The 19,027-nt window shown below is 35.7% G+C and overlaps 3 protein-coding genes and 2 non-coding genes across 5 annotated transcripts; 3 read left to right on the plus strand and 2 right to left on the minus strand.

Moving 5' to 3' along the window:
- Positions 1–5,975: 5,975 nt before the first annotated feature.
- On the minus strand, positions 5,976–6,057 carry TRNAS-UGA (transfer RNA serine (anticodon UGA)). Its single transcript has one exon. It is a non-coding gene; the product is annotated as a tRNA-Ser (tRNA).
- Positions 6,058–7,158: 1,101 nt separating this feature from the next.
- On the plus strand, positions 7,159–7,231 carry TRNAA-CGC (transfer RNA alanine (anticodon CGC)). Its single transcript has one exon. It is a non-coding gene; the product is annotated as a tRNA-Ala (tRNA).
- A 765-nt stretch (positions 7,232–7,996) lies between these two features.
- Positions 7,997–10,511, plus strand: LOC147280963 (Phosphoglycerate mutase family protein). Its single transcript, XM_086246292.1, has 2 exons — positions 7,997–8,687; positions 9,701–10,511. Exons 1-2 carry the CDS (start codon positions 8,216–8,218, stop codon positions 10,099–10,101), a joined length of 873 nt encoding a protein of 290 aa, XP_086102418.1. The 5' UTR covers positions 7,997–8,215; the 3' UTR covers positions 10,102–10,511.
- A 451-nt stretch (positions 10,512–10,962) lies between these two features.
- Positions 10,963–12,769, plus strand: LOC147280964 (uncharacterized). Its single transcript, XM_086247466.1, has 3 exons — positions 10,963–11,598; positions 12,027–12,050; positions 12,244–12,769. Exons 1-3 carry the CDS (start codon positions 11,415–11,417, stop codon positions 12,555–12,557), a joined length of 522 nt encoding a protein of 173 aa, XP_086103592.1. The 5' UTR covers positions 10,963–11,414; the 3' UTR covers positions 12,558–12,769.
- Positions 12,767–17,367, minus strand: GSH2 (glutathione synthetase 2). The gene is made up of 12 exons (XM_086247465.1): positions 16,993–17,367; positions 16,409–16,578; positions 15,928–16,003; positions 15,440–15,570; positions 15,097–15,219; positions 14,923–15,004; positions 14,440–14,519; positions 14,268–14,337; positions 13,831–13,952; positions 13,560–13,699; positions 13,289–13,481; positions 12,767–13,146 (listed from the first exon to the last, which is right to left on the minus strand). The coding sequence occupies exons 1-12, from the start codon at positions 17,350–17,352 to the stop codon at positions 13,023–13,025; spliced, it is 1,671 nt and encodes a 556-aa protein (XP_086103591.1). The 5' UTR covers positions 17,353–17,367; the 3' UTR covers positions 12,767–13,022.
- Positions 17,368–19,027: the final 1,660 nt, after the last annotated feature.

A 19,027-nucleotide genomic window follows, 5' to 3' on the forward strand; every position in this document is an offset into this window, starting at 1 on the left:
GCTAGTATGAGATATATGGTGGATGCATTATTATGCATATATGTGTCTCTCTGCTCTCTTAAGTGTCTGATCGACCAGCCAAGACGGTGTGGAATCTCTGCATGCATTAATTCTGCCAATAAGGACAGAGCAGCTGATGAAGGGCTCTGGGCTCTGAAACCCAACAGGCCCAGATTGAAGGAAGCAACAAAAACAAGCACATTATATATTATATGCAGTCTGCAGGCCCAGCACACCAAACACAGATAGACAGAGAGAGATGAGTTCATTGAGTTGCATGCATTTGCCAAATTTAGGAGGTTTCTGTTACAAATTGTTACGGTAGAGACTACACATAGACAGTTGCCCTCTTATGGTTCCAATGCAGCTAGCTAGCTAGCTCTACTTGTTTCTAAAGTTTTGTATTATTACATTACGTACTTGGCAAAATCGGATGACTAGCTTTACTGTACGTTTATATATGAGAGCAGTTTTGCTCACCTCTTTTAACTCAGGTGTATGCTCACCTCCCATCTAAAATACTGCCACGTGTTTAAAAAACTAACCATGAGTTAACTATTGTATTTAATTATTTATGATGTTATAATGATGAGAAAGAAAAATAATTTGACAACTCCTTTCTTATTTTATCCTTATCTTTTATTACTCAACTTTTTTTTATCACCCGTTAATTTCTCTTTTCTCTTTTATTTAATTATTTCTAATAATTTTTACTTGTTTTGTTTTTTTGCTCTTCTCCAGTATGCCTCTAGTATTCAAAAAATCACATCCATTTTTTTGGGTCTTCTCATGTATACACATTTATCTATTTTTTTAATTAATTAAAAAATAAAAATATTCTAACAACACATTTGCAATTCGAACAAAAAACTCATTTGCAAAGTTTAATCTAAAATGTTGGCCAAACAAAAATCTAAAACAACTCATTTACATACATAGAAAATCCAATAAAAAAGTTACATGAGTTCAAAAAAAAAAAAAAATTATGTCGTTGCAACTATTCTTCTCTCTTCAAATGCTGCAACACCTTGGATTGACCTAAGAATTTGTTTGATCTGAAAAGGTCATGTATGAGACAAGAAAGAAGAATTCTTAGGCAAAAAAAAAAAGTGTTGTTGGATTATTTTTTTTCATTAATTAAAAAAGTAGATAAAAGGTGTATACATGAGAAGACCCAAAAAAATTGGATGTGGTTTTTTGGGTACTGGAGGCATACTAGAAAAGAGTAAAAAAAAAAAAAAGCAAAAATTATTAAATGCATGTGGTTTTTTAGATACTAAAGGCGTACTGGAGAAGAGCAAAAAAACAAAAAAAGCAAAAATTATTAGAAATAATTAAATAAAAGAGAAAATAAAAATTAATAGGTAATAAAAAAGTAGAAAAAAGTTGAGTAATAAACAGTAGTGCTAGACATCCCACATTTTTATACCATAATTTCATACCACCTTATGTGGCAACTTACATAGCATTCATGCATTGGACACTAAAAAATAAAAACAAAAATCTAAAAAGAAAAAGAAAAACTTTGTCCAGTAAAATAATGACACGTAAGATGGTATAAAAATATGGTATAAGAATGTGGTAAATATAGCATTATTCAGTAATAAAAGATAAGAATAAAAGTAGAAAAGAGTTATCAAATTATTTTTCTCTCTCATCATTATAATATCATAAATAATTAAATACAATAGATTACCTCATGGTTAATTTTTTAAACACATGGCAGCATTTTAAATGGGAGGTGAGCATACACCTGAGTTAAAGGAGGTGAGCAAAACTGCTCTCTTTATATATGATGTGATATTGTGATCACCATATTTACCCTAATATTGTGAATTCAACAGTTGGCAGCTTGGGGATTTTTCGGTCATGCATGGAAATATATATAGTAATATTTGTATAATCGGTCATTTATTACCAGTACCCAACTCGTGAGCTTCATGGGATTCTTGTTGAAGTACTTGTAAGATAAATATATACGAGGCATATAAATATATAATAATGAAGAATAAGAATTGATTTTTGCACATTCTTTTCTCACTTCACACCTATTTTTCTTTTCAATTTATTAAATTTCTCATTACACACCCATAATTTTATTAAAATACCTTATTATCAAAAATCAAAACCCAAAACCCAACCACCCAGTCCTCCGACCACTTAGTCCTTCCGCCGCCGGCGAGTTGGCTACCGGCCTCCCTTTCTCTCTCCCCCCTCTTTCCTTCATCTCTCTCCTATATCTCTTTCCCTTTCTCTCTCTGCTCTCCATTTTTCTCTTCTCGGTCTTCCTCCCTCTTCTAGATCTTCCCCCCTTTTCATTCTGTTTTCTTGTTTGATGCAAGGGATCTAATAACATGTTTCAATTTTATGTTATAGACAATTTTTTTTTTGGTGTGTTCTGGGTGATAAGAAATCTCACCTTTTTATTATAAATTAGAGGTGCTACAAATTTTCTGCTTCATGGACTTGCTTTTATGCAGATTAGAGATTGCTTTCTTGTGCAATCTCAAGTTTTGGGAATTGCTTTTCTGCAATCTGCTTCTTCAGATTGCTTTGCTTTTCTAATTATCTCAAAGAATTTCTGTGGGGGTTGAAGGGATTGAGATTGTTTTGATGTCTTAGATCTATGAAGTCTTTTTTGGAGTCGGGGTGAGGACAGAGAGGGACAGAAGAGAGAGAAAGGGAGAGAGGAGAGAAAGGGAAAGAACCAGATGGAAGGAGAGAGAGAAAGAGAGGCCAGCAGGATAGACCACCGGCGACAGTGGCAGCTGGGGGTTAGGACTTGAGGTGGCTGTGTTTGTGTGGTTGTCCTTTATGGTTATTTTATGTTAGGTTAAAATTATAATTTATTAAAATAAAAAAGAAAGGTGTGCACAAAAACAAAAAAAAAAAAGTGTGCAAATAACATCACATTAAGAATTTAATTAATTTGATTAGGCCAAATGATTAATTGGGTCGACAAGTCAAGTCGATGTTGATGATGATGAGATAGGCTTCAGCTAATATATATTTGATTTATCACAGCAGCCATTAATGTACTCAAAAAGGAATTGAGAGAGACTTGTAAAGTTGTAATTGGTTTTGGGAGGGTGACGTACGTAAAAGCTGAAGAAGACAAGGAAATTAAAGGGTAAAGTCTATGGGTGGATGTACGTTGTTGACTACATGTTAGCACAAAAGCTTCCAAGAATTCAATCAAAAAAGTCATTTTGCCAGCTACAATTTATATAATATCATCCATCACCAGAGCCTATCTATATACATATATATGAATTATATATGTCTTCATATTCAATCATGTGCGCACGTATCGCTGAGCGATCGATAAAGTTTTTTTAATACAAGTTGAGCGTTTAGTAGCTGTAAAATTTTGAACGGGCCGGTATATGTCTTTATAGAGGGTCCAATGTGTATGTGCATCTGTTGAATATTTACATGATGATTATTCTTACTATGTACACATATCAGATCCATTCAAATAAAAATGTCTTTACTTAAAAAAAAAAAGTAAGAATATATTCTCTATATAACACTCGGTAAAGTAGTTTGATGATCAAAATCGTTTATTTTTTAGATCTCTCCTCAAAGATCATTTTTGTAAAAAATCAACTAAATCGGTAATTATTTGATTATCTAAACTATATAGACAAATACAGTCCATCGAATAAAATTTAAATAATGTTGGCTGTATTTTTGTTAAAAAAATTCATAAATTTTGAGGAATACTTTTAAAATATAGAGAAAAATACTATTAAACTAATAACTAGTCAGTATTAATAGAAGCACCCTTAACTGTATCTTGTGCAAGTGCTAATTACACACCTTTCATTTGAGTATATACTCATGGATCACATCTAAATTATTGTGATTCACTAAACTATTATAAATTAAATTAAAGGATTAAATACAAAAATAGTCCACGAACTTTACGGTGAATCTCAATTTAGTCTACTAACTATAAAAAGTGTCAATTTGGTCCACTAACTTTCTAAGTTGTATTAAAGCAGTATAAACGTTAACTTCCATCCAAAAATTAACGAAATTGGTCACATGAAAATGTGATGAACAGACTAAAATGCCTATGAAAATTTGGTCATTTGCTGTGCACATATTAAGTTTTCGTTAAATTTTTCGATGAAAGTTAACGTTTGTACTGCTTTGGTACAACTTGAAAAGTTTGTGGACAAAATTGACACTTTTATAATTAGTGGACCAAATTGAAATTCAGTGTAAAGTTTGTAGACCATTTTTGTATTTAACCCTTAATTAAATAACTTTATTCTTCTCTACCTTTTGTTTGGAGGAATAAGATAGAGTAAACATGATTCTACTTCACTGAAAAGAAAGTGTGTGAGGCATACATGTAATGAGCTAGTGTGGCTCAAAAGCACAAGGATAATAATTAAGTTACACATACACAAGTACATGTTTGACAAATGATAATTTTTCGATTCATCTTAGTCTAAAAATTCACCTTGATCTCCATACAACGTACTTAATCATAAAAGTAAAATACTAGAGGTGCACCACAAGTCACAACTCTACTTAATTATACAAGTGAGTCTCTCCCTTATTGAAAATACAGTACATGCACATATATATGGTACCCCTAACATTTTTGGAGTGGCACTTATGCGTATGCATAACTATGTTGTCCCGCCTGTGTAGCCAATCCCTTTACGTCCAGTGGGATAAATTGTGAACAAGAAGCTGGACAAAATCCCAGCCACCAGAGGCAAATACATAACCAGTGTATACTCCAATCCTTGTTTTGATTTAGGAAAGTAGCAGCTCTGCACTTCCGAGCTGCTGCAAGCAAAGATCAAGAACACAAACGCATGAACCAAGTCCTCGATCCGCTTTAATATTCAACGTCTTCAACTCTTCCTCAATCGTTTTCTCTTCGTTCTCACGATCATCGTAGTTGTAAACGAAGAGGCCTTTGAAGGTGGCAATGCCGTAGTACACTTTGTTCTCGTGTTCGAGGCTGTCAGTGAAGGAAGAGAGGAAGCATATGATGGAACAAACCACCATAACGCATGCCACAAGGTATTTGTAAAAAGCTTGACATCTGTCATTGTAGGCGAGTGAAGGTGTGATGGCTTGGAATGCAAGAACCGTGCCTGTGGGTAAGAGGTTTGTAAGGCTTCCTACAGTGCTTAATGCATTTTTGTGTCTAAAGGCCTTTCCTGATTGTTCTTGTTGATCATCATCAGCTGGTGGAGAAGGAGGGTCAGAGTGGGGTTGGTCTGGGTTTGGTGGTGGTGGAGAAGATGAAGATGAAGATGGTACTTGGTAATTTTGGTTAATAAGTGGGGTTAATGAGTTTATGTGTAGCAAGATTGGCTCAGTTACCCTGAGGTTTAAGGTACCATGTGGTACCGGTGGTGTTGTTGATGGGTTCGTTTGTTGATCATGAGATGGTGTTGATGACTGTTCAATTTGTAACACAAACTGTTGATCTGCCATAGAACGGGTAAATGATGATGAGCCAGCAGGGTTTGCAGCTGCTGTTGCTGATGATGGGTTTATATGAACAACAAATGGTTCAGCCATATATATATATATATATATGACTAATTGGGGCCGGGTGTTCGTTTTATTGATTGATCGAGATGGGTTTGGTTTCAGAAATTGAGAGAGGATAGTGCAGGCCTAGCCTGCAGGGAAATGAATAAGGTTGGGTACGTGGGATATGATTTTTGGTTAAACTTGAAGCTCATGATCATACATATATATAGGCTAAGAGGGAACCCTGTTAGCTAGTGCATAGTTACCCAATATACCCATGGTTGGGCTTTTGTGTATGCCCGAGTGTTGAGAGGGAATATGGGTATAATGGGTGCGTAAGCATGCCCTCCTCTCTCTCTCTCTCTCTCTTCACCGTAACCCACCGCCGGAGCAGTGGTTAAAAAACGTCGACAAGTGAAATTAGAAGAAGGGGGACAAGTGAAAATTAAAAAATGGCTAAACAACGTCGACAGCAGGGTTCGAACCTGCGCGGGCGAAGCCCAACAGATTTCAAGTCTGTCTCCTTAACCACTCGGACATATCGACGATTACATAATGATTTCAATCTGATTGCTTTTAATGTATTTGTTAAACAAGTGGTTTCATACAAAGTTGAACTAACAAGTGTTTTTTTGGCTTTAATTTGGCAATATGAGAGATTACAATAGGTCCATAACCTATGTAATCAGTGGTGGATCTATAAATTTTTCTTGGTGCAGCAAGAGTATAGAATTTTCATACACAATTTTTATAAGAAAGAAACTTTAAAATATATGTCATTAACTTTGCATTAGTCTCTTTGAAGCATTTCATCAAACATCTTATCCATATTTTGAAAGAAAATTAAAAAAGATAAACATAGGTTGCTGGAGTAATTTAATAGGTGAAAATAAATGTGAATGAAATAATTGACTTCACCAGTCTCATAAAGAACCTGTATGTGCATTCAATAGTTAATAATTGATCAATTTTTGAGATTCTCCACTGTTAACAACAAAGAACCTCATATAACACAAATCTCAAATATAAAGAATACGCATATCCCATTTCATAATTTTGTCATTTGGTTAGCATTTTTTTTCTTCTTGATGCCTTGCTCTGTTCTTCAGATCCACATACACTATTGAGAAGAACAATTTTGCATAAACGAATCTCCCTCAAATAAGAAGAAGGTTGATATCTGACCCAAAAAGAATAAACCCCCACCCCCCCTCCCCAAAAAAGAGAAAGTAATTCCCAAAATGGTCCCCTCCCCAAAAAAGAGAAGGTAATTCCCAAAATGGTTGTGAAGAAGTGGTTTCAGAAATTAAACAACAATGGACAACAAAATAGCATAGTTATTTTTCCTAACTCGATCTAGAGCTGTGGGTATGTATATAATATATGAACAAATTAAGCTAAAAATATATAGGAAACATAACCAGTTTATCAACTTTTGGAGGAGTATATGCTAAATGAAAGAAAGGCTAACAAATCAGCAAGCTAAGATATCAAATTCCAAGTGAGTATAGCAAAGCTGCAATTACTTATCATGTGGATATGGGTATGTGACTATGCGCTATGCGCTCTTTGATGTGTTAATGCATGTGAAAGTTCAACGACATGGTACTCATTAAATATAAAAATTCAACCATCTTGAACAATAACGGGGACGTAGCTCATATGGTAGAGCGCTCGCTTCGCATGCGAGAGGCACGGGGTTCGATTCCCCGCGTCTCCATCTTCTGTTTTTTTTTTTTCTGATTTTCCCACCAACCCCGACTTCCAAAAGGAGAAAGGTTTTAACACTTTTGACTTGACTGCAGAATAAATTACTACCAATAAATATACTCTTTTGCCCCTTCTTTTATGAATACTTTTTTAGGAGAAAATAACTAGTATTCAATAAATAAGTTGAACAAAAAAGAAAAACATTTAACCATTTAATTTTGGATCCAATTACCTTAAATTAATAAACTCATAAAAATGGTATAGAAACTCAAATATTATTGTTCAGATTAGATTTGGATCCAATTATTCCGTGCCCATTTCTTTTTCCTGAAAAACAAATATCATACCCAAATACCCATCAATGTATATCTATTAATTAAGCATTTATGTAAACATGGCTTATTGTCTTAACTCTTAACAATACAAAATTGCTGGTCAAAACTCAAAATTTCAAAGAGTAGAAGATTTCTTGCTTTGTGGGCATGACTCCCTTTCAGCCTTCATTATATTTCATTATTAGTAATTCCTTTCTTCTTTGTTTTGGCAGGTTCATGCATTGTCAACATTCAAGGACAGCTTGACCAACTGGAAAGTACAAACTTAACTCAAGAGAATAGACAACCGCGTTATAATTTTAACAAAAAATAAAAAATGTATACTTTTTGCATTATAGTTTTATTATATAATAAAAATGGTATTATTAATATGTCAAAAAAGTAAAAAACCCAAAAGGTCAACAATAAAAAAGAAATGGGGAAGCCTACAAATTTGGGGAAGGGAAAGGAACCAGAAGCCAAAAGCCCATCATCAATCATAGCTCAATCCCACGTAACACAGTGTCTATCAATTTTGAAGAAATAGACCAAAATCAAAGAAACAAAGAACCCACAAGCCACAACTGAAAAAACCAGAGCTACACATTTTCACATATCCACATAGCCAGAGTCTGTGTGGAGAGAGACGGATTCAGATAGTAAAGAGAGAGAGATCTAAAATGCATTCACATTGCAAAAGCAAAGCGCAAGCAATTCTACCGAAACGGATAATTTTATTGCGACACGGTGAGTCCCAAGGCAATCTCGACACCTCCGCCTACACAACAACCCCGGACCACAAAATCCAGCTAACCGAACAGGGCCTGGCCCAGGCCCAGCTCGCCGGGGCCCACCTCCACCGCGTCGTCTCCGACACCGCCGATTCCAGCAACCCCAAAAACTGGCGCGTCTACTTCTACGTCTCCCCCTACGAGCGCACGCGCTCCACGCTCTGCCAGATCGGACGCGCCTTCTCCAAGACACGTGTCATCGGCGTCCGCGAGGAGTGTCGGATACGCGAGCAGGATTTTGGTAACTTTCAAGTGCAGGAGCGTATGAAGGCCATTAAGGAGACCAGGGAGAAGTTTGGGAGGTTCTTCTATCGCTTTCCGGAGGGCGAGTCCGCCGCTGATGTCTACGATCGCGTTTCCAGTATGTTTTTATTTTTCTTCTGCTTCTTCTCTGTTTTTTCTTTAATGCCCATTTTCTTATTTAACAATACAACAACAAACTGGCTTCATAGCATTAATTAACAAGTGATATCTGCGGATTTTGAAGAGACCCAATTGGGAAAATTTGTTGTTTGTTTCTGTAGTAAGCTCCAAAACTTTACCTTTTTTTTGTTTCCTTTTCTGTTTTGTTCGGTTCTTTATGTGTCCATTATTTTATCTTTTACTTTTATCTGAGAATGGTGGGTTGGAATTTTATAAGACATTGAGTCTAGGACTAGGAGGGTCATTTTTGCTCCATATAGGTCTTCTTTATTCATTGATACACTGAATCAAGATAATGCTAAGTTAAGAGTTGAGCTTAAGTATGAACATGGTTTGAGCTTGATATTTTTATAAACTTGACCTGATGTTTAGTACCTTTGGATCTTTAGAAAGAGAGTCAGGTGCTATCGGAATTCTTGCTTGCACTTTGGGAATGCATTCTCTAATTTTATGGTTTTAGAACCAAAACTTGCTCCAAATATCTCTATTCAGACAATGATACATTCCCATGATTCAAGTGCTGATTTAGATGTTCTTAAGAGGAAATGATCCATGGGTAGAAAATGATGGATGAGAAGAACTAGATATGGAAGTCTTACAGAACAAAAGTATATGGTAACTTAGTGGCAACTTTGTGGATAATCAGTCCAATTTAATAAAACAACCTCCATATAAACAATGCTCACTCTGCACAGTTGTATGAACCACTAGCCTTAAAATTTTCTCAATGTTAAAAGTCATCAAACTAGTTTCCAATTAAATGCAGCTTTAGAAGGTCAATATGACACCATTCTTCTGATGAGATGAATTGAATCAGATGTGAAGATTTCAAAACGGCCTGAAAACTCAAAAGTGTGTTTATTTATCCATTTGATTGCTGCATAAAGGTTTTGGTTTTACAGATTTCTACACTGAAATGAATATATTGTCTAATACCACAGATGATGGCAGGTTTTCTTGAATCTTTATGGAGGGACATAGAAATGAACAGGCTTCGCCATGACCCTTGCCAGGACCTGAATCTTATAATTATATCACATGGGTTAGCATCACGCGTCTTCCTCATGAAGTGGTTCAAGTGGACGGTTGAGCAATTCGAGCACCTAAACAATCTTGGGAACTGTGAATATAGAGTGCTGCAATTAGGAGCAGGTGGAGAGTATAGCTTAGCAGTCCATCACACAGAGGAAGAACTACAAGAATGGGGTCTCTCCCCTGAGATGATAGCTGACCAAAAGTGGCGAGCTCAGGCCAACAAGGGTGAATGGAATGAACGTTGCCCGTGGTACTTTGATGCTTTTTTTGACCATCTAGCTGACTCAGAAGATAGTGGAGACAATGATGACGTTTGACACGAAACGGATGACAAACTTCAGCAATCAAAATGATTATGCAAATCATGAACCAAACTGATTCTTTTAGAACATGAGCATAGGCTGCCCAGCAAATTGGGTTGGGAATTCTTTTGATTTGATCTGTACTTGATTGTTGTATGTTCATAGTATCTCTTGAATGTTGGAAATAGAAATTAACAGCATTAATTGGTGTTCAAATGATCTCAGCATAGGAAATACTCTGACTTTCGTTATGAAATATCTGAAGATCAGAAGCATTCAAACATTAGAAAGAACTGTTGTGACCCTTCGCTTCTCAGTTGCATACTGATCTAAAACAGAGATTAGATTTGGCAATGTTTTACAATGGTACAAAGTTTATTGTAATACTCAGTCAGAAAGGAGATGCTTTGGTGTTCAAATTTTTACTGCTTTCTGTGTTATGGGGATTTGCTGGGCTGAAAGTGTTGTAATGCTCTTATTTCATATTCCAATCAATCATGTAAAAAAAAAAAGGCAATTAGTTTGATTTCTGACTAATTTCATTCCTAAATTTCTTCCAGAAAACTTCCATAACGTGATCCTTTGAATGCAGAGCATGATATATTAACAAAATAAGCAAAAAATAAGAGAAAATAATGTTACATACAATAACTGTCATCAGCCAAAAACAAACAAATTCATTTCTTTTGTCTTTTTTATAGAAAAAATTGAGAAAAGAAATGAAGCATTTGACTGGGGGCTGGGTGAGAGAGACTGACACTGTGACACGCTTACCTTGTACCAACATTGGCCCAAAAAATACAATCTTTCACAAAATAAGGTTTCCTATTCTCGAGCAAATACGATTATTAAAGCAACATTCTTGTTTAACCCAAATTCGTAACCGAATCTTTCTTTTTTCTCTCACTGCCACCTTCTCTTTTCCTCTCTCTGCAAAAATTATAATAAATCACTTCTTTACACTTTACCGGGATCTGGGTCTCTCTTTTTTTTTTGGCCAAGGGGGTCTCCCTTATTTCTGTGGAAAAGCAGATGTTGTCTTTGACACACACTCAAGTAGATGAAATTCTATCTGAAGCAAAACTTCCCAATGTGCTTCTTTCAGTAGATTCTCATTCTACGTCCCAGATCTTGAACTGGGTATCTTCCATTATTTTTTGCTATTATTGCACGCATTCCTAGAAGTCCTAAAAGTGCTTCCCACATTGGGTTTTAGTGAAATTATGAGTGTAACCCAGATCTTGAAATGGGGTTTTGATATCTGATCTTGGGCACTCTGCATTTTTGGAATCAAACCAAAGTTGGGTTTTGTCTCTTTTAGGGAATAGATGGCTTATCCAACGGCCTATTGGTTTTGTAGTACTGGTGGTCTGAGGCTGGTTTTGGTTTTAGTGGGTGTGTGCTTGGTTGGGTACACCATACGTCCACCATTATACTGGCGCTTGAAGGAGAAAGGCTCATGTCCTCCTTGTCGTTGTGATTGTTCAAAGGATTTCGACTCCATACCATTGGGTGAGATTCACTTTTCAATGATTCTTATCTTAAATGTACTTACCAAATTGAGAAATGTTCTTCAACTTTGGAAGTGTAAGTAAATACTTTGTTTGCTGATACAAGTTAACAATTGTTTTAGAATGTATGTTTCTTTTTTTGGCAGAGCACATATATGAGAACATCTAGAATATTAGCCTTTAATTACTTACGTATAATTAATGGAAGGTAATGTTCTCTCATAATGTGAAAGAAGATGCAAATTGTTAAATAAGTCTAACTTTCTATCATTTTCATGTTTGAAGTCTGAATTTCTTATAAAGAGGCATATTGAGCGTGCACAATATTGTTTGTTCTGTGTGTATCTCAAGCATGATTTTATTGATTATATTGGAATTTACTTTTGGAAGACACAATTTAATATTGTTTTTCATTTGCCACTTTTCCAGATATTATCAACACCTCATTTTCAGGTCAGTTCACTCTGTCTTGCATCCATTTATGTTATCTAAAATTTGATTCTTGGTGCTTCACTGTTTCATGAAAGGATCAAGTTGTCTTAAAAAGGGCTCTCTTTGTGGAATGTTAACTTGAAATTCGAGCAAAACTTAAACAAGTTTTCTCCAGAAAAGTATTATCAATATCATTTCCTTTACTGTCATGCAGACTGTGGTGAACATGAACCAGAAGTGAAAGAGGAAATGGAGAAGGATATCATAGCCTTGATGTCCGAAGAGCTAAGTTTGCTGCAAACTGTAGCCAATGAAACCTTGCAACGGACCAATGCATTATTAATGGGTGCTAGGAGAGTCTCTTCACACTACCAAAAAGAGGCAGAAAAGTGTAATGCAGGAATGGAAACTTGTGAAGAAGCAAGGGAGAGGGCTGAAGCAGAACTTGCAACAGAGCTTAGGCTTTCAGAAGTATGGGAGAGACGAGCTCGTGAGGTTGGATGGGAAGATACGAGAATATACTCTTGAATATGGTTATCAGTTATCACCATTTTTTTTGACATGGAAATGTTTGGCTTTCATTTGCAACTGCAAGATTGCTTAGAGCCTTAGAGGTCTTGTGAATATGAGTGATGTATTTACGTTGTTTTTGTTTTTGTTTTTGTTTTTGTTTTTTGTTTTTTTAGTTTTGAGAATGAAACTTCTTCCAGGCCTTTGAAGTTGGGTCCAATTATCCATCATATCAACTATTAATACTTATAGTACCATTAATAAAGAAAGTAGTGGTTAGGAGAATTTGTAGTGCTAATACATTCACAAAAGGAATTACAAGACAAGCGTCACCGGTCACTCTTTTCCTTTTGTAAAAATGAAGAGAAAATGGAGAAATCTCAGTATGTTTTTATGAGTGAAAAATCAAACAAGAACTATTTGGCTCAATAAATTAACCCGTTTAACTTTTAAGCATAATTAGGAAGCCGGCTTCCTGCTTCCTTAGGTTAAATATAAACTATCCAATACTGCAAATCCAGCTGCAACTCCACCTTCATCTGATGAAGAAACCTTTGTCCGCATCAGGTAGCCACATTGGTCATTCAAGATCACTTTCTCTTTGTTCCTGCATAAATGAAAAATGTGGCACTATGATACTATGCCTTTAGCTACTGCTTTGTTTGTACGTTATAAACAATGCCAACAGAACTGTCCAATGGAACAACACCGAACCAACAAAGAAAAAGAAAAATCAAAAAGTCATATACCTTAAGTAAGCACCATATATCCCAAGTTCAGATACAGTATCATCTTTATAACAAATGCCATCACGCATCAAGAATGTGGGAGAAATAGAAGGGAATATCCTCTGCATTAGGATATAAGCAGCATCTGCTTCTGACCCTTCCTTCTGCAATCTTATGAGGGTTTCCCTCACATCATTGCCATAGATATTGTTCCCTGAAGTGTAATGATGACTTGTTAATAATACTTAATATCAGTACAACAATAGCAGAGCAAAGCTTAAAAAACATTGACCTCCGCCTTCTCTCTGGGGCTTCATGACAAACAACTCCGGGCTTTCTATTGCTTTTCTGACAATATCTGAGTCATCCAAACTCCATAATCCTGCAAAGCATTTTCGCAATTTTGCAACGTCCTCTTTATCATCAAGGAACCTGATCACACAAAGACGATAGAAAGTTTTAAGGTTGTAACAATGACCATTCTTCCCTAAAATTTGGAAAAACTCACACCGAGCTTCTGTTAGGATACTTTAACAGTGGATGGTGTTTTAAATCAACAATACCTCTCAAGAACATTAGGCTTTGCAAGTTCTTGTTGAATCTTTTTGGTCCCTGTTAGATGATAAGATATTGATGGGCACTTGATGGCCGATGACTGCTCCATAATTAGCCTTGCTCTCCACTCCTACAAATAGAACGACCATGTTACTAAGAGCCATATAATAGACATACTATTCTGAGGTCACCTTTTTGCAATTGGATAAACACAAAGGCATGGCCGACAAAAGTCACCCCTGAGTCCTGACAGAAACAGGGTAGATCTACATATGCCTTTATAGACTTAAGGTTTGCTCTTATTTTTTCTTTCCCCTTTTTGATGGATAAGTAACTACATTTCTGCTACTGAACAAGAGATGTTCACCACTACAAGAAAGAATGTCTCAGTTCTCTTAGAACAGAATCAATATTTGAGAAGCAGGAAAGTGTAAGACTTGCTTACTGATTCAGAAGGATAATCATTTGGTGTATACCCAGCTCGGAAATAAACAATTGCAATTTCTTGGCCACTCCTGCAAGTTAAAAGCTTTTTAAGATATTGAAGTTAAAGATATAGTATGCTAGGTGCACAAATCTAGAGTAGCACAATAACTTTCCATGGCTAAGATACATACACAACAAGTGTTCCATCTGGTAGAAGCTCCCCCTCTGCATCAATTTCTGCCAAAGTTTTCCGCAGACTTGATACATTATGTGTGTTATACAGTTAAGGAACATGACTATTTATGAAAGTTTAAAATAGCTTCTTCAGATACTTATAATTAATTTTCGAAACATAAAGAAGACTTCTTAGCATAAATTGTTTTTACAAGTAATTAATTTCCTATTTTTTTTTTCTATAAGCTGTTTAACATATGGTTTCAAGGAAACAAATACAATAGCTTAGATTCCTTATCTACAATTTCATATATGCATATACGAGCAAGGACCTTGTAGCACACAATTCATCATATAGTAAATTAAGACTAATCAAAAGCCATTTAGAACAAAATAACAAAATAGAAATAAATTTTTTGAAGGATTTTAAACAACAAAAGAATATGGATATGTTACAGGTTTCTCCAATATGGAAGCTTGTTGCAGAGCTAAAAAGGATATCTTTCTTTCAACACAGCAGAAAGCCAATGTTGGTCATACATGTTACGTTCTTCAGCCTGAACCACAAACATAACTACGGCCCTGTGCATATATCCAGAGTGAACTGCACCATTAATCACTGCACTGAATGTAGCAGCAGAAGGAAACAAAAGAACCATTGTTTGAATTCTAACCTGGGATTATTGTATTCAGTCCAAGCTTTAGCCAAAGCCTCTGCAAACTGACTGCCTGCAGCGCTATTAGGAACCCTTTTGGAATCTAATCCAAGAAATTCTCCATAGTGATTAAGTAAGCTCCTGAAAAATGAGAAGCTAAGGGTAAAATACTTGGTAATTCTTATTGTGCTTATTTTTTACGCATTGGAAATGTGAGAATATTAACAGAAAATTTTGGTGGAGTTTAATACCATGAACAGGACCATCGGAACCATTTCATAAGTCAAACCCAGTACTACATTGACTATTCCGAAATTCGTAAAAGAAAACATGTTTATTACAAAATCTCCTACTACTTAACCTGTGCAGGTCACTAACAAGGCAACTGAGTCCTGGAAAAGAAGATGAAATCGTGTTCATCTCTATTTGAAGGAGTGATTTAGTTTGTTCATCAAGCATATAATCTGAGCGATGTAAACCCAAGCGTATCTCCTGTTTAAGTGATTAGAAAAGTTTAGCATCTATAAACAACAATGATATCCACTGCTTTACACCAAACAACAGTTAAAGCAAATCAAATCAAATGAACAGATAAGTGGTGTCTGGAACTACATAATAATGCAATGATTCCTCTTTGTCTATTGTTTGCTATTATGGGCTTGTGTATCTTTCATATAACTTAAAAGATATGTAACTGAAAAGAAAATCATCCAACAAATTTATAGAGAAAAGAACCAGTTACCAAACAGCATTACAATAATCTGGAGATGTTCAACTAAATCACATTCTACTAAGATAAAATTCTCCTACAATAATTAGTGTCCAAATGCAGTATTAATATACAGTTACCTCTTTCTTGTTAATCTCTAGCATCTTGGAATGAATATCTAGAAGTCTAGATGTAAAAGGATCGACTTTCTTCGTTCTGCAATGTGAAGATTATCATTATATTAGTTCAAGAATAGCTCTAATCTGTAGAGTCAATACTCAATAGATAACAGCTGCAGCTGTCATGTATCAGCATCTTCCCTGTTATCATATATACAACTTCTTTAAGTCTAAACTAAGATTGTTAGGGCCAAGTGTCTCCCTAGTTGGGGTTAAACATTCTTTCTAAAGCACAATTTAAGAGCAAGACAAGTTCTATATCCTGCTGCCTAGATGGCCAGATACACCAAATGGTTTGGCTCGGCTCACCCACAACTGTTCTTATTTGATAAACCCAAGTGAAGCAGATTGGACAAGGCTTTCCTACGTTCATTTAAACTAAATCATCTGCAAGCTCATTTTACATCACATACATAATAAAAAAGATTATGAGAAAAAGTACCTGGACAGTGAATCCTGCAGAAACTTTGCATCCAAACTCACTCGATCAACAAGTTCATTAAATATGGGGGCCAACTCATATGCTTGCTTCCAATGACTTTCTGGAAACGACATCGGTAATAAAGCAAACGGGGCATGTACCATTCCTACACCAGGTACTTTTCCTGACCTCTGTAAATTCAAGTTATAACTTTACATAGTTATCGTAGAGTAAAATTTCTATAGCTTCTGGCAACTAAAAGTTTTTGAATGATTCTTAAGTTAATTAAAAAGTAAAGTTTTTTCTTTATTTCACATTCAATTACAAAGAACTATACTTTTAGAAAACAATTTCAGAAAGCACTGGGGTGTCATGTAAAACTTGATACAGAACTAAGAAATTCTCTCAATCACTTTTTTCCCATATAATCAGAATAAAAATGCAATACCCAAAAACCATGTAAAGAACTAAAATTCAATTTATCCTCAGAAAATCTCAACCTAATCTTCTACAATTATATGCGTAAAGTAAAACATCAATTTTCAATCTTTACTGTTTTCATCAGTTGAAACCAAACTAAAAGTTAGCTAGGCGATATCACTGACCTGAACAGACTTGTCACCAACAACAAGCCCATGAAGAGAGCTCCAAACAAGAGCATCATACACCATCTTCTCAACCAGTTGTTGATCAATCCCACGAACATTTAACATGGGTTTTGTGGTACTTCCCTCTTGGGTCTCCCTAACTACAACTTTGCCGCACTTGAGAGGCAAAGCTTGAGATGGTTGGGACATGATCTTGAGGTGGGTCTGGAAGCTTTGGTTGGTTGGGTTTAATTTGAAAGATGGATTTGGTAATCTTGATTGTGTTATTTGAGAAAAAGCAGTGCTAATGGAATTTGAGTGAGCGGTGTCAGTGGGGAGTGTGGTGGAAAGAGAGCATGAAGTATACGAAGCACCCATGTTGATCCTTTTAGTTGGTGACCCCAAAAGTGGCTTTAAACGCACAACTTGGGCAGCATACCCGCTTCCAACGCTTTGCAAATTGCAAACGGTAAAACTCCTCCAAAAATGGTGTAGAATTTCACTACGATTTTTTCTTTGGATTTTTTTTTTTAAAGTCCAAAATAAAAAATACTCTCATCGGCTGATCTACTTGCAAAAACATGGTAACATGCCAGTTCACTTTAATGAGCTGAGTGCTCGGCACCTTTATTGAGAATTCGATACAACCCACCGAGCGCTCAGTAAATTGTTACTATATACTCAGAAATTGCCACTGTCAAACAAGCCACTGTGCGCTCGGTGATTGCCAAACATAATCAAAAGTGCTTTTAAAAGTAGTACTTTTAAACATTTTAAAGGGACTGACAAACAAGCCTATATATATATGTATATATATAATTTAGGGAAGGGGGGAACTTGAGACATTTTGCAACTAGAGGTTACAATGGAAGTGCGATGAAAGATTGAACTGCCAAAGAGCAGCCCATCAAGAAGAGACTTTGAGACAAGTAGTAAAGCCAACAAATCCATAGAAGTGACTTAGGATTCAATTCCAGATAGTAGATATGAAATATGTTAAAAGACAACCAAATCAATTTAGTTAAACTCAAAGACAATGAACTTGGTAGTTCAATTCATTCCATAAAATGTGTTAGTAACAAACACACTATGAATATACTTCTACAATAATATATATGAAAGAAAAATACAAAATATATGGCACTACCAGTGCATTCAACTGGTGGCATATCTATGAAATGAAGTGAGGGACCCAAAAGGGTCTGGAAATCTATAAAGTATTGGGTTGCCAAAACACAACCATCGCTTCTGGAAATCAATTATTCACAAGGCTGGCATTAGATGGTTTGGCAGCAGCAGCATGAGTGATAGGATGGCCTAGAGTCACAGTCTTGAGGGCTTGTGCTGCTACAGTTTTCATGACCAAGTTGAAGAGCCTGTGGAAGATTCCTAGTGATAGGAATTGGTATTCTCTTGTATCCATTTCTCCAAATCTTCTCTCAATTCTGAAATCAGTGACTGCTTGTATGAATACAAGTAACTTGGCACTTGGACACTGGATTCAACCTTATATATATAGCATAAACATTTTTCAAAGTGACTTTAGCATATGCTGTGTCAGAGACATACTCAATTTTATCCAACAAATTGTCCTTATGCAGATTGCAGACCCAGTTGTAAATGTTTCTGGGGACCGATTCTTTGCTTTTTTTCGAAGAAAGAAATCTTAAAACCAAAGTTTCTTTACCTGAGAGAGTCCTGAGGAAGAACTTGTAGGAATATTAGAAGACATTGCTTCTAAGTAAATATAAGGAATCTCTACCACTACCAGTATTCCTTTTTAATCCACTCGTGACTTGTGAGGGTGTAATAATTTTAGGAACATGGAACTTGGAAGCTTATTATGGGTTAACTCTTATTTTGGCACAATAAGAGAGAATTCTTGTTCATTAATTCCTGGTGAACTCATGAGTTTAAAACTCATGAACGACAATTGATTAATTAAAAAAAAAAAAAAAAACCTCTGGTGAATGTGGGTTCCAAACTGTTGTTTCATGTCAAATGAAACATATACAGTGAATCAAATATAGGCAATAGAATATAGATGACAAAA

This window comes from Dryas octopetala, chromosome 6 (assembly GCF_963921425.1).
Source record: "Dryas octopetala chromosome 6, drDryOcto1.1, whole genome shotgun sequence".
NCBI lineage: Eukaryota > Viridiplantae > Streptophyta > Magnoliopsida > Rosales > Rosaceae > Dryas > Dryas octopetala.

Excerpts from the sequence above, each read along its gene's own strand:
- LOC147280964 (XM_086247466.1), top strand. The coding sequence starts at position 11,415 with ATGGCTTATCCAACGGCCTATTGGTTTTGTAGTACTGGTGGTCTGAGG. Across the intron at positions 11,599-12,026 it reads TTTCGACTCCATACCATTGG|ATATTATCAACACCTCATTT; the intron begins GTGAGATTCACT and ends CCACTTTTCCAG. Across the intron at positions 12,051-12,243 it reads TATCAACACCTCATTTTCAG|ACTGTGGTGAACATGAACCA; the intron begins GTCAGTTCACTC and ends ACTGTCATGCAG.
- LOC147280963 (XM_086246292.1), top strand. The coding sequence starts at position 8,216 with ATGCATTCACATTGCAAAAGCAAAGCGCAAGCAATTCTACCGAAACGG. Across the intron at positions 8,688-9,700 it reads TGTCTACGATCGCGTTTCCA|GTTTTCTTGAATCTTTATGG; the intron begins GTATGTTTTTAT and ends AGATGATGGCAG.
- GSH2 (XM_086247465.1), bottom strand. The coding sequence starts at position 17,352 with ATGGGTGCTTCGTATACTTCATGCTCTCTTTCCACCACACTCCCCACT. Across the intron at positions 13,482-13,559 it reads GCCCCAGAGAGAAGGCGGAG|GGAACAATATCTATGGCAAT; the intron begins GTCAATGTTTTT and ends ATTACACTTCAG. Across the intron at positions 13,147-13,288 it reads ATATATGGTGCTTACTTAAG|GAACAAAGAGAAAGTGATCT; the intron begins GTATATGACTTT and ends TCATTTATGCAG.